At 46.9% G+C, this 14,865-nt stretch overlaps 1 protein-coding gene across 1 annotated transcript; it reads right to left on the bottom strand.

The window, feature by feature from the left end:
* Positions 1-1,344: 1,344 nt before the first annotated feature.
* On the bottom strand, positions 1,345-2,439 carry LOC121053306 (zinc finger protein 6-like). The gene has a single exon (XM_040520089.1). It carries the CDS (start codon positions 2,394-2,396, stop codon positions 1,620-1,622), a length of 777 nt encoding a protein of 258 aa, XP_040376023.1. The 5' UTR covers positions 2,397-2,439; the 3' UTR covers positions 1,345-1,619.
* Positions 2,440-14,865: the final 12,426 nt, after the last annotated feature.

Raw genomic sequence — 14,865 nt, 5'->3', positions numbered from 1 at the left:
CAGAGCTAAAAAAATAGTTCATTGGGGGTCACCGGGGTCAGAATACACTAATCTTACTTAATTTTTAATATGATCTTAACTGCCTAAACAATATAACAATGGATTTTATCGAAGGTCATTGGGGTCGGGTGACCCCGTCCATTGTACTGTAGCTCCGCCCCTGCCTATCGGGAATGGCGGGGGCGGGAACGGTGCACCACTCCCTATCCCCGTTTCCCGCACTGACCCGTTAACATCGTAGAAGGACTAAATATATACTTTATATATGGTTTGGATAAAAACATGAAGCACAAATGCACAATAACCGTGGTATATAAAGCAAAACCCTACTCAACAACCCTATCCACTCTAGTACTCCACATCTCCACTTGACTCCGCCCGTCGCCCCTCTCCCATGGCCTCCACGCGCTGCCCTCTCCGTCCCCCACCGATGCACGACGCCCTCTCCGCTGACGTGCACCGCCCCTATCCATCAACACCGAGACGCACTGCCCTCTCCGTTGGTCGATGCACCACCCTCTCCGCCGCCCGCCGATGCGCACCGCCCTCTTCATTACCCGTCGATGCGCGCCGTCCTCTTCGCCGATGCTGAGACGCGTTGCCCCTCTCCGCCAATGCCGACGCAAGTCGCCCCTCTCTTCCAGCGTCCATCCGCCAAAGCCTACATGTTGTCCTCTCCGTCACCTGCCCGCGGCCTACCGGCACGCTGCCCGACCGCCGACCTATGCCTGCCGGCCGGCCACCCACCACCTCAGCTAGCGCATCACGGGGCCGGAAAACCGATGGGGAATTTTTCTCTGCGATGACCAGGGATGGGTTAAATATAGCCCCCATCATGGTTGACGACGTGGGACGGAAAAATTTATCATTGTGGGAACGGGGACCCGATGGTGATCCTCGACGGTGAATTCTCTGTTGCTATCTCTAACCACATCCTACGCCGCCACCACCTAGTGTCGCAAGAGTCGGAAGTCCATACCCATTCTCAGTTACTCAAGTTAACATCTTCCTTGTCTCCGGCGACTCCTGTCAATTTGTCATAGAAGATGCCACTTACTTTATTTTGCCACCACCACCAACACCGTTCCTTCTTCCTCCTCCCCCACCCCTGCGATCTCTCCCCTCGATCAACCCCCAAAAACCTAAACGCTAACTCCAATGCCACTTGTTAGAGTTGCGGGCTAGTGGAGAAATTAAGGGTTAGAGCTACATGAGGAGGAGCTAGGGTCACTAGAGCACTAACCACAAAGCAAATCCTAAGGTTGGGAATCTTGAAGAAATCTATCCAAAGTTTATGTTAGCAGTTCTATGTATTAAGATGCCATGGCTTTGTAAGAAAAGAGGGAATTAACTATAGTTACACCAAACGCAGTGGAGGCAACTGTATAAGTATACAAATATAAGAGTATTTAGCTTGATGATTGGCCAAGCTCGATCGTATATATTTATCTCTCAACCTTGCGTTTGTTGCGAGATGTGCTGCGAACAATTAACGAAAATATAACAGGGTTTGCCCTAAAAAAATGGGAAGAAAATTAATGAAGGGATACACACGAGAACAATACATGTTAATTCGTCGTCGTCGGCGAGGCGCCGGACTTGCTACCGAGTCGATCAGATCACGCCGAGCTCGCCGGAGCTAGACTGAGATGGAGGTCCAGCCCCATCGCCGAGGCTTCCTCGTCGCCGTCATCCGCCGGAGCGGAAGGAGCACACACCTCGTACGAGTGAGCGCTGCTGCCGCTGCTGGCCCGCCCCGCAGCGACGCTGCTGAGCAGCCGCGTCGTCGTCTCGACGTCACCGTGGCACGCGCCGCCGCCGGCGGCCGCCTGAACAGCGTGGTGGTGGAACGGCAGGCCGACCGCCGCCGCGGGCTGCAGGTGGTGCGCGAGGTAGACCCACCTGGGCAGCGCGCCCGCCGGCGCCGCGTAGGCCGCCACCGAGCCGCCCGCGGCGTGTCCCAGGGCGATCACGTGCCCCGGCTGCGGCGGCGCCTGCGCTGCAAACCCCATGCCCGCCGTCGCCGCTGCCCCGGCGGCGACGGCGAGCTGGAGCCGCGCCCGCTTCAGCTGCTGCCGCTCCTTCTTGTGCGCGTTCTGGTGCCCGCCCAGCGCCTGCGAGTTGGCGAACTCGCGGCAGCAGTACTGGCACTCGAACCTCCGCCCCGCCCCAACCACCACGTCCGCCGCCTCCCTCCTTGCGCCCGCCGCCGCCGCCACCACGCCTCCGCCACCACCACCACCAGCAGCGCCCACCTCGTACCCAAAAATCCTCAGCGACGCCGCCGCCGCCACCGCCGCAGCCTCCGCCGCCTCCACTTTGCCGCGCACGGCGCCGGCCAGCTGCTTGCTCGGAGGCTGGTCGCACTGCTGCACACTCTCCACCACGCCCGCCATGGATTTGATGTAACTTGTCGGTTTTGATTAGGTGGCCGCGCCGTTGAAAGCCGAAGCGGCGAGCGCGCGGAGGCAAGCTTATGTAGCGCGTGCGGCGCGGCGGGGCGGCAAGTCACAACCGCATGGAGAAAAATGTGGGCTTTCCGCATCGGCATCTGTCAGGGGCAAGATTTTGCGGGGTTTGGGAAGGTAGGTGAGCATGGGGAGAAATGGCCAGACACACACACAAGCTTCCAACACCGGCTATAAGTATTTCTAGAAATAATTGCGGTCTACTGGCTATAAGTATTTCTAGGCCTTTAAAATAGTGATTAGGGTTAAGAAAAGAATGATACGATGACGAGGGTGGAAAATAGACTATGCTACTTTAGAAATGTTTATATTTTTATATAAGATTCAAATATCTGAAATGCTAATATTTTACAATAGATGAAGCAGGTACATAGTTTCTCATTCGTTCCTACAATATAATCCCTCTAGTTTTTTATCCTTGATATGGTCAAATTTTAGATCTAGATTTCACTATTCGATTTATTCAAAAATTCCATGTAAATATGAAAATTTATAAGTAAGGATTAAAGCTATTTTACTTATCAATCAAATAAAAAAAATATTTTTAAATAAGGTGAATGGTCCAATAGAGAATCAAAACTTAATGGTGTTAAATAGAAAAGACGGAGGGAGTAGTTGTCTTTAGAATAATACTAATCTAAATATTTTAAACTATATAACACTTTTTGTTTAAAATAATATATTTTAAAAAAATATTATTGATTAAAAAAATATTATTTTGAGACGGTATCAAAACCTAAAGGGGGCTATATTTTCAAACGATCACATAGATAAATAATATGCCGATGCACAAGTACATCCATCTACCCGTACACACAACAACTTTATCTTTTGGCCTTTGGGGTTGGGGAGATACGATCATGTGCATATATACATGCATGCAAAGCTACTAGGTATTGTCATTGTCATGTATCATGACTTTTGTCATGTTGTCAGTTTGAAGTTTTGTGAGTTTGTGACAAGGATAGGATGGAGCCTTTTCATTTTCTTGCATGGATGGATGGATGCATACCTGAGTAGTGGGATGTGGCTTACCTGCATGCATGTGTGAGATTGTCAATACCAACCAATATGGAAATGTTTCCACAGCTTCTTGGCCAGCTATGTACGGATTATGTACATTCTTAACCTCATTTTTTGCTACCCGGTCTCCATAAGTTCCTGTGTTCTCTAACCAACTCGATTTGGTTCCATTTTTTTGCCCTGGCGGCCTGGCCTGTTAATCTCCTATGCATGGTCGCTTTTCATATTTTCTTATTGGCATATTTATGGCTACTTGCATAAGGTATGGGCTACTTCTAGATGGGGAGACATTTCCTGAATTTGTATCAATTAAAATATTGTTGATTCACTCATCAAAAGCAATAATTTATAGTATTGTTTATGATAGTTTATCTCGTTCTCAAGTAAACTAATCATATGAATATATCTGATTCAACAAGTATTTTCTACAATTAAACCTACAATTTTGTTAGGTTTAATTTGTAGGAATGGATTAATATTTCAGTAGTTAATTAATGTTATATATATATATCTTGGAGACTATCTCAATTTCAAACGCCATGCATGTTACTTTAAACATAGTATTATAATACAAATTTAATATAGGCTCTCTCGTGTTTTCTCTAGCTTTGGTTCTCATTTGTTAGAAACAGTACCATTTTTTTCATAAACTTAATTTCTAATAAACCATGTAAACCACAACATTGATAACGTAAACCACAATGATCGATGATAACGCCAACCATAGCAATGGTAATGCAAACCAGAGTAACATATCCAAACAAATTACTTTTTATAACAAAAGTAAGCGAACTAGACATGGTACATTGTAAACAATGGAAACAACTATGTCTATTTTATTTGTCCATAAAAAAAATAAAGGGCTCCATCGTTTCGCAGTTGCAACTGCTTATAAGCCAAAATTTGAATTTTGGAACTTAATTTTAAACTTGATTTTGTGGTTTTTTCATCGTGGTTTCTTTTACACATTTCGCTTTTGAGTCGCTATGGACACGTATATAAAAGTTTTACCTTCAAATTATTTTTCGTTTGCAAAAACACGTTTTCGCTTATTCCACCAAAAAGCGAAACGATGGGAGCCAAAATCATCAAATAAAAATAACATACAATGCAACAATAGTTGTGATGGTAATGAAAGTAGAACCATCGCTCTTGCCATTCTATCCAGTGGTATTGTGATGTTGCTGTTTCTTATCGAGATAGTCGTTCATAGGAATCATCTTATTGGTCTCCTCTCCCTACAATGAGTTTATAGTTTATCTCATCTTTCTACAACATCCGTTTTAAAATGGATAACTAAATTACTTTGGAGTTGCCTTTGTGGCTTTTTTTTATTGTCTCCTTTTACGTACGACTTTACAATTGATTTAAACAATTTCCGCCTTTCAAGTTGGTTCGTCTTTCTAATAATCTTTTATGTGGGATTAAACGCACGCACAAGCATGTTATTTGTTCATGACTTGGGAGAAACAGAAAGGGCATACAGAGCTAGTAGTGACAACGATTTCTCAACAATAACCCCCAAAACAGTGAGAAATCAAGTGTTCTTTTCAATCTTGATTGGATTAATTGATGACTACTTCACTCCAACTGGGTCTAGCTTACCTCTGTTTCAATCTATCTTTTTCTGGAGTCACTGATTTCTCCCTTGGAGTCTTCTCCCGAATCCTGAAAGGGCCCTCCCTTGTCGCCCCTGCCTATATTGCTCTTTGGTTGCTAGCTGCAGATTCCAAAATTCATTGCGAGTACTATGAGTCCATATATCCAAATCTTAGGAAGAATTGATCAGATTATTTCACCTTCTTTTTGCTTATGCTTCTGCTTATAAGCTAATCCCATCCGTTCTATATTATAAGACTTTTCGAGATTGCTTAGATTCATCCATGTACTGTATGTGCTATGTATATATATGTATATATGTCTAGATTAATTAGTATATATATGAATCTAGGCAAGACCAAAAAGTCTTAAAATGTGGAACGGAAGGAATATGCTTTAAATTTTTAATTTTTAATTTGAAGTTTATTTTAAGGTTTTTTCATCATAGTTTATTTTTCAGCCTTGTCTTAGACAGCTAAGAACATAAATATAAAAAAATTATTCACAAATTATTTTTCGTTTATAAACATATCGTATCGGTTATTACTCTAATAAGCCAAAAGATAACCACCTGACTCCAATTATTCCACACTGCGGTGTATCACATCCATATCTGGGCACCAGCATGGTCTATGGCGTCACTAAAGATTACGTCCTGTATTTTACTTTTTGATGTGTGTGCATGGGCTTCCTAGCTATGTAATTCGTTATCTGGGTTTGTAGTCTTGTAGATTGGGAATCTGGATTCATAAGGCTTCAGGCTTGTATTTTCCTACTGTCTGGGCTCACTTGTCAAATGAGATTGGGAAGATTTCTCACCCACCAAAAGGCTAATACCATCCATCCCCCGTTTTCTTATGAGATTTTTATATTTTTATATTGTTTTTTTTTGCCAAAGTTATTTAAGAATATAAACAATTGAATTAACTAATACAAAATTAAAGAAATTGCTTTAGAAATCTCATATAAAGATTTTCTACATCAAATAGACTATTTAGGATCTTGGAAAGTATGCCACCACAATATGATGATCAACCCTGGCTCATGTAACAGTGCATGAACATGAAGTAGCCACCATCATCCTTCTTCTGCCAAGCCCCCATGAGTCGGCCGGCCAGCAAGCTTTACCAAGCTGAACTTTTTACATTATAGTGTTTTTAGAAAACTTTTATCATAAATAGAAACTCAAGAAAACTTCAACCAAAAAATGGACCTCTTTTGCTCGGCTCCATGATATTAGCGCCGAGGTCCATGTCTCAGCACCAAAGACAATGATGCCAACACCCTTTGACCCCTGTTAATGCTAAATCAATGATATGGCAACGGCCTGAAACGTAAAACGTGTTTTTATTTCACTAAATGTTGCATTATTTGCATATTAGTAATGTATATGAGAACATTTGTTTCATATGATTATAGGTATTCCAAACTTTTCTTTTAGACTATTATATTTATTTATTAATCTCAGAACATATTGTACATACCTACTTGAATTATTTGAGCTTGCACATTGCAATGCAAAGCACGGGTACAATGCTTAGCATGTAGGCCAAAAAAAAACCCAGCTCAAACGAATTACTATGTCTAAACAATGGAAATAATGCCCTTGTGATGTTTCAGAATCAGATCTCCACCGCCGGTGAATGTTTTTAATTTTCACAACAACCCCATCAAAAGGGTTTGCGTACATCCACACATACATAGCACACGCCAGTCTTTAACTAACAAATTATGTACAAATTAACAAATTAAACACCAATCTTGATCTTCTAGATCAGGGGTGTCCATCCTACTCGGTGTCATCAGTTCGCGCCAAGTTTGAACTAGCTATGAATGCATTTTCTTTTCTTGAGCACATACCTTGAGTTTAACCAAAACCCAGGGAGATGTGTTTGGTACATGTACAAAAGAGAGCTCATGCTTGCTCTTGTCTCTTTCCTACTAGGTAGCTTTCTTTGTCCACAAGACAAATATTGTATCAGCGCGCAAGAGGTAGCTAGGCTTTAGAAACTAGTATTAGCTAAAGAAACTATCAAACCAACCAAAGGGCTCCATTTTCTGGTACGACTCCCATGAAGACAGGGCAATGATTAAGAAGTGAACTCCTTAATTTGATTTTGTAAACAGAATAATATATAGGAATTCAAGGTAGTTGTCATCATAGAGTTAGGCTAGATGTTCCTAAACTTGTTCAATTGTGTAGGTATCACTCACATTTGTAAATGTCATTTTTCCTTCTACTTTGTCACACAGTTCAAGCAAGGTGTATAGGGAGGTGATTTCAAACAACATATTTACAATAAAATATAATTTATGAATAAAAATTTTATATATATACTCCTAGCAACATAAGAGCCAAGGTTGGGAAATAATCTTTGGTGAAAAAACACAAAATCAACTCTAAATTTGAGATTAAATATTTAAATTTTGGCTTATAAGTATAAACAGAAGTAAAAAGATATGGGTGAGTATCTCTAAGGTTACGTTCGTTTGGGGTACTTTTGAGATAAGTTATGCGGCGCGAAAAATGTAGTAATAGATTATTGCATGATTAATTAATTATTAATTATAAAAAATAAAAAATAGATTGGTATGATATTTTAAAGCAACTTTTCTATATAAAATTTTCGTAAAAAATACACCGTTTAGCAGTTTGGAAAACATACGTATGGAAAAAAAGAGAAATCTGGGTTATTAAGCCTACTGCCGAACACAGCCTAAATCTAAGCAATTATGATGCTCGTCTTCTGGCACAAGTTGAAAGAACTGTTTCCTTTATTTTGTCAATATTGGAATGGAAACAGGCGACCGTGAAGTTTTCTATCCTATGGCTCTAGAGTTTGGTTTCCCACCAGCTACACGTAGTGAGGTTTCTTTTCTTTTTTTTTTTTTTTTTTTTTGGAAAACTGCCTATTTACAACCTTTGCCAATTTCCATACATCATCGCTGGGCTCTGCAAATTCATAGATTTTTACAATCTTGAACACTTCAAAATTAAGTTCACCTTTCGCCTCCGGACTGGTTTGATCAGTATTTTTCACAACATCGCATTGGCAGCAACCGCATATCTTTTTAGCAAATATGGTAACTCACATAGTAAAGACTTGATAGCTCTAGTATCAGCTATCTTGAGGCTTATCTTTGGGATATATTTACAAATGAAAAATAATTTATGCATAAAATTTTATATACATATTCTTAGTAATCTAAAAGTAAATAATAATAAATAAATTATGATAAAAACTCTAAAATCAACTTCTTAAAATTTATTTTTTGGTTTATAAGGATAAACAAAATCGAAAAAACGAGAATGCTTAAGAGTGTAACGATACATGAAGAAAACTACCACTGAAATGGTAGTGCTAGAAGCCTAGATCTATTGTATAGCTAGTTGTATTTACATATCTATAAGGCATTTCCTGCGTATTTGTATAGTTCGGGTGTACACCTGTTTGCTCAGTTTTGCTTGACAAGTTGAATTCAAGTCCAATTCGACTCAACAAGTAGAAGAATGGGTGGACATGAGAGAAATAAGAGACAATCATGATGTCAGGTTCAAACAGAGAACATTGTATTTTCTAATGTACATCAATGAGAAATCGAGCAGTGTAGAAGATCAACGAACTCATCTGACGACTCAAGGAACTAATTTCGTGTTTATAGCAGAAACAAAAAAGTTAGAACTCCACACAGCAATACCAGCAATCTTGCGTGTGAACTTGTGGAAAGCGTTGTTTTGACAATATTAATTAGGTGAATGTGCAACTTGGCATGCTGTTATCACTTATCAGCCTCTGGACTCTGCTCACGATTTACTGCACCTACGTGTGGATATAATCTGATGTGAAGAGGTTGATCCTAAGACAATATGATGCCTAAGAAATGTCAAATTTCCAAGTGGAACATGTATGGGACAAGAATATAATGTATCAATTGATCTTGACTCTGTCAACAATTACTTGATGGATACAATCCGATGTGCAGATGTACTGATCCCAGATGGGCAATACGGTGCTGAAGAAATTTAGAATTTCCAGGTGGAGCATGTATAGGAAATGAATGTAAATGTATTAATTGATGAAAAGAGTCTCAAAAGGCAGGTTCACCGGAGTCGATGTCAGAATGACAGTGTTGCAACTTGCAATCTGCTTTATCATGCCCTTTCCTGATTGATCTACATGCATAGTAATTAGATTAGATATTTCATTCTCAACCAATTATGCAAATTATTTCTATAAAGAAGAAAAAAAATGCATGCAACGATGCAAGTCAGTCACCATGTAAAAAAAGAACATAAATACAATTTAAAGAAAGTAATTCGTACAGGGCTGGGATTGATGACAACAAGCAGTTAACTCCCAGTGATAAAAACCATACCAGCCAATATTATTGCAGCTCAGTTGCAGCGACTTGTTGCTCCATGGTAGGGAACTAGGGAAGCAGTTGCATATCCTGAAGGATTAGGGGAAGCGAGGATAGGAAAGACAACAAGGATTAGTTTTAGGTTTTGATTCTCTAGTCTAGAGAAGATTTGAGAAGGAAATTTGAGTGGATGGGGTATAGGAGCAAAAGGATGGTGCAAGGAATGAAATATGGGGGATAAAGGACTAGTTTACCACTTTTTGCCTCATTGGTGGGATAATGTGTGGGAGAGATGAAAAGAAATTTGAAGCCCAAATGATCTAATAAAAACAGACAGGCAAAAATTGACAACACTGAAATCACTCATCTAGGAGTATCTGAGCTGGCTAGTGGTAATTTCATAGACTCTGAAAACCAAGCTTTTAAAAGAAAAAGGTAACCTTGTTAAACACAAAAGGTAACAGCCCCATCTTTTTACTTCAACTTATGCTTATAAACCAAAATTTGAAGTTGATTTTGTTAATATCTTAATTGTTACTCTCATTGGTGAGAGGATGACACTCAAACTTGGGGCAATTTACTGTTTACTTATCACCAAATGTCATACCTTCCCGGGGAGGGTTGGACACATATTTATAGCTGCCTACTAGTCTAAAAGATGATGTCCTAGAGCATCTCAACAACCTGTCCTAGAGCATCCTAACCACCTGTTCTAGAACATCCTAACAACCTGTCCTAGATGTTGTCCTAGTAACTGAAAGCTGAAAAAACAAGGGTAGGACACCACAAGACCAAGACCAAACAGCCCAAGACTTATTCCTTCATTCTCCCCCTAAGTCTTGTGCGTCGTCTTGTGGGAAAGTTGAACCATCCCGATCCGGGAGCAAAGCTCAAGGAACTTGATCCTCCCAAGGGGTCCGCAAGCTAATCCTTGGTGTTGATGTAGCTCGCCTTGATGCTCCCTTCCTCTAAGTAGCCTCGGATGAAGTGGTACCTCACCCGGATGTGCTTGCTCCGTTCGTGAAAAACGGGATTCCTTGCCAGGGCCAGAGCGGACTTGCTGTCCACCCTAAGCTCCACCGCTCCAGTGTCTCTGCCGAGGAGATCACCGAGCAGTCGAGCAAGCCAGAGTGCCTGGGTCGAAGCAGTGGAGGCCGCTATGTACTCGGCCTCGCAGTTAGATAGGGCCACCACCTACTGCTTGACCGATTGCCAGCTAACGAGACACTTGCCGAGGAAGAAGAGAATCCCGCTCGTGCTGTTGCTAGTCTCGATGTCGCCAGCGTGGTCACTGTCGGTGTACCCAATAAACTATGCCTTTCCAGGGCACCTCGGGTAGTAGTGATCGTGGTCGAGAGTCCCCACAACGTAGTGGATGATCCTCTTCACAGCCTGCTGGTGCTCCGTCGTCGGTCGCTGCATGAACCGACTAACGTAGCCGACGAAGAACGCCAAGTCCGACCGTGTGTGGGTAAGATAGCGAAGGCTCCCCACAAGACGTCGGTACTGCGTAGTGTCCACCATCTTCGCTGTGCTGTCCCGGCTCAGCTTCAGCCTCTCCTCCATCGGGGTGAGGGCTGGGTTGCAATCGTTGAGCCCAGCTAGCTCAACGACGCGCTTGGCGTAGGCAGTCTGGCGAAGTGTGATCCTGGAGTCATCTTAGTGCACCTCGATTCCCAGATAGAAAGAGAGGGGCCCTAAGTCACTCATCTGGAAAGTGGCCTTAATGTCTTCCTTGAACGCTGCCACCTCCGTATCCTTGGTGCCGGTGATCACCAAGTCATCAACATAAACACCCACCAGTAAGGTATTTCCTCTATTTCCCCGCCGGTAGATAGCCGCCTCGTGTGGGCTTGGCTCGAAGCCCATCCTCTTGAGCGTGGAATCCAACTTGGCATTCCACACCCTCGGTGCCTGCCGCAGGCCGTACAAAGCCTTGTGCAGGCGTAGCACCTTGCCCTCCTTGCCGGGGATCGCAAAACCCGGCGGCTGGTGCACGTAAACCTCCTCCTTCAAGTCGCCGTTGAGGAACGCCGACTTGACATCCATGTGATGGACGCGCCAGCCTTCCTGAGCTGCCAGCGCAAGGAGTCGCACAGATTCTATCCGTGCCATGGGGGCGAAGGCATCGTCGAAGTCGATCCCCTCCTGCTGCACGAAACCACGTGCCACCAAGCGAGCCTTGTGCTTGACGATGGCTCCGGCTTCATCCCTCTTTAGCTTGAACACCCACTTAAGGGAGATCGCACGATGACCATGAGGGAGGTCAGCAAGCTCCCAGGTGCGATTCTCCTTCACCACGTCCAATTCCGCCTTCATCACGGTGCGCCATGCCGCGTGTCTCTCGGCCTCTGTGAAGGATCGAGGCTCGCCGTCGTCGCACGCAAGGTGCAACTGTTCCTCCAGGTCATGAGGCACCAGTCCTGGCACCGGCTGATCGCCGAGGAGGTCCTCCATCGTACGGTACCGCAAGGGTTCTCCATCATGGTAGGCGTCGATGCGCTCCTCATCATGTGAGAGCGAAGTAGCGAACTGCACCGGGCTGCGCTCGACGTGAGCTGGTGTTGGTGTGGACGTGCCCTGAGGGGTGGCTGTTGGCGTCAGAGCGCGTGGGGTCGCCGGCTGTGGTGGTGTCGGCAAAGAGCTTGGCGCAGCCGAAGTCGTGGCTCGAGAGCATGGCGCTGCCGAAGTGACGGGTGCCGGAGTTGGTGGAGACTCGAAGGCTGGGGTAGGCACGCTCGGTGAAGGGGAGCTGCCCACTGCCCCAGCTTTCTTGAAGTGGATTTACTCGACGGTGAAGTCGTTGTACGTTGGAGTAGAGCCGTTGTCCACCGTCTTGTCCCATGTCCATCCTCGCCCTTCGTCGAACACCACGTCGTGCGTCGTACGCACACGCTGTGTCTTCGGGTCGAGGATGCGGTAGGCCTTCGAGCCCTCCGTGTAGCCGATGAACACCCCTAGGGCGCTCCTGTCGTCGAGCTTGCCAATGTGGCCAAGCTCCTTGGCGAACGCGAGGCAGCCGAAGACTTGCAGGTGGGAGACCGATGGCTTGCGCCCATGCCAAGCCTCGTACGGCGTCCTGCCATCGAGAGCCTTGGTAGGTGAGCGGTTGAGGATGTAGACAGCCGTCACCACCGCCTCCCCCCAGAAGAGAGCCGGCATCCCTCTCTGCTTGAGGAGGGCTCGAGCCATCCCCGCAACCGTCTGGTTGCGCCGCTCAACGACGCCGTTCTGCCGCGGGCTATACGGCGCGGGGTAGTGGCGGTAAATACCTTCATCGGCACAGTACGACGCGAATTCAGCCGCCGTGAATTCGCCGTCGTTGTCGGTGCGCAGGACGCGCAACTTGCGGCCGCACTCCGCCTCCACAGCAGCCTGCGTGCGCCTGATGGCGTCCGCAGCCTCTTCCTTGCTACCGAGGATCGTCACCCACATGTAGCGGGAGAGGTCGTCGACGAGCAGCAAGAAAGAAGCGTCGTCCTCCTGGTGTGGCCGGAGTCACCGGGCCACACAAGTCCCCGTGCACGAGCTCGAGCCGCTCCTTGGCTCGGAAGCTCGTCTGATGGGGAAAGGGGAGCCGCCTCTGCTTCGTTAACACGTAGACGTCGCAGAACTGCTCCACGTGGTCAAGGCATGGCATGCCTCGCACTATCTCCTTGGTACTGAGCCGCTTCAGGGCCTCGAAGTGGAGATAGCCGAAGCGCTCGTGCCACTGCCACACCTCGTCGTCCCGGCGGGCGGCAAGGCACACGGGTTGTGCTACCTGCACGTTGAGGATGTAGAGTCGGTTATTGCCTTTGATTACCTTGACAAGGAGGCGACCACGGCGCTCCCTGATCTTGTGCCGATCCCAAATCCTCATGACTCCGTTCTTGATCACCACGCATGAGCCTTCCTCTTCTTCCAGTTATCCAATGCTGATGATGGAGTTCCTCAGCGCGGGATGTAGTAGACTCCGGTGAGCACCCTGTGCTCGCCGGACTTGGTGGTGAAGATGACGGAGCCGATGCCCTTGATATCCATGCCAGAGGCATCCCTAAACTTGATGAAGCCTCGGACGCTGAGATCAAGCTCGGTGAAGGGGGTCGACCGGTCATGTGATGGGTGGCCCCGGTGTCGAGGACCCACCCATCAGTCTTGTCGTTGTTGGAGTCGTCGCCAAGAAGGGCGCGTGCCTTCGGCTCTTCTAGGTGGAGGAAAGCCGATGCAGCCGGTGCCGCTGGAGATAGCTCGATGCTTGCGTGTGCCAGGAGCAGGGCCGGTTCTTCCTCCTCCACTTGTGCAACGTTGGCCTGGCCTTGTCGTGGTTGTCGGCAGTCCTTGGCCCAGTGGCCAGACTTGCCACAGTTGCGGCAGGCGTCGTCTCGCGTCGGCCTGTGGTTGCGTCGGCCTGTGGTTGCCGGTGGCGCCGCCCTGGACGCCTCTGTGGGCTCCACCCCGGATGCGTCCTCGCAACCTGACCTGGATGCCTCCGCACCCCTTGCGCAGATTGCCGCACTTGCGGCCGCCTACCGAGGAGGACTCCCCCTTTTTTCCATCACCCTGGCAGGCCTCCCACTGCTCCCGAGTGAGATGGAGCTTCCCGCCAATGGTGATGGGCCCGGAGAGGGGCCATGGCTCATCGTCGTCGACGACCTTGAGGCGACCAATCGCCTCCTCGATCGTCATAATGGAGAGGTCCAGCAAAGACTCGATGGAGCGGGTGATCTGCTTGTACTTCTCTGGGATCCAGCGGAAGAGCTTTCTCGACAGCTCTCTCTCCTCGTTTGTAGGTGTCGTCGCCATACTGCACCATCTTCTGCAACAGAGTGTTGAGACGGAGGGCAAAATCATCGATGTCCTCATCTGGCTTGAATGCCAGGTTCTCCCACTCCTTGCGGAGTGCTTGCAGCGTGCTCCTGCGGGCGCGGTCGCTGCCGATGCGTGCCACAGCGATGGCGTCCCAGGCCTCCTTGGCAGGCTGCTTTTGTGAAAGCGAGAACTGCATCTCGGACGGAACTGCAGCGATGAGGGCATCGAATGCCCGTCGGTCTTCATCGTAGTTGACGTCGCCATACCGAACTGCCTCCCACATGTGCCGCACCTAGAGCCTCACCCTCATCACCGCGGCCCACTCGATGTAGTTGGTCTTGGTGAGGGTAGGCCACCCACCACTGGGACCAAAGTCCCTGACCACTGCTTGGATGCCGTGGTAGCCATGGCACCGGTCAGGGGAGGGAGAGTCGCGCTGCCTGTGAGGGCCGCGCTCTCCGTAGACCCGGTTGCCATCACCGGGACCAGGAGCGTCGTCGCCGCGCGCGTGCTTTGGGCTGCCGCTGGCACGCTTGCGCCCGTCTGGGCTACCATTGCCGCGTGTGCCCCCGCCTGGAGCGTCGTCGGGGGGCGCGCGGCCCCCTAGACCGCCGCCACCGTG

The sequence above is a fragment of the Oryza brachyantha genome, chromosome 1, assembly GCF_000231095.2.
Source record: "Oryza brachyantha chromosome 1, ObraRS2, whole genome shotgun sequence".
Taxonomy (NCBI): Eukaryota; Viridiplantae; Streptophyta; class Magnoliopsida; order Poales; family Poaceae; genus Oryza; species Oryza brachyantha.
This window is presented reverse-complemented; position numbering and strand designations above follow the sequence as displayed.

Bases quoted from the DNA above. Each gene is read 5' to 3' on its own strand.
- LOC121053306 (XM_040520089.1), bottom strand. From the start codon at position 2,396: ATGGCGGGCGTGGTGGAGAGTGTGCAGCAGTGCGACCAGCCTCCGAGC.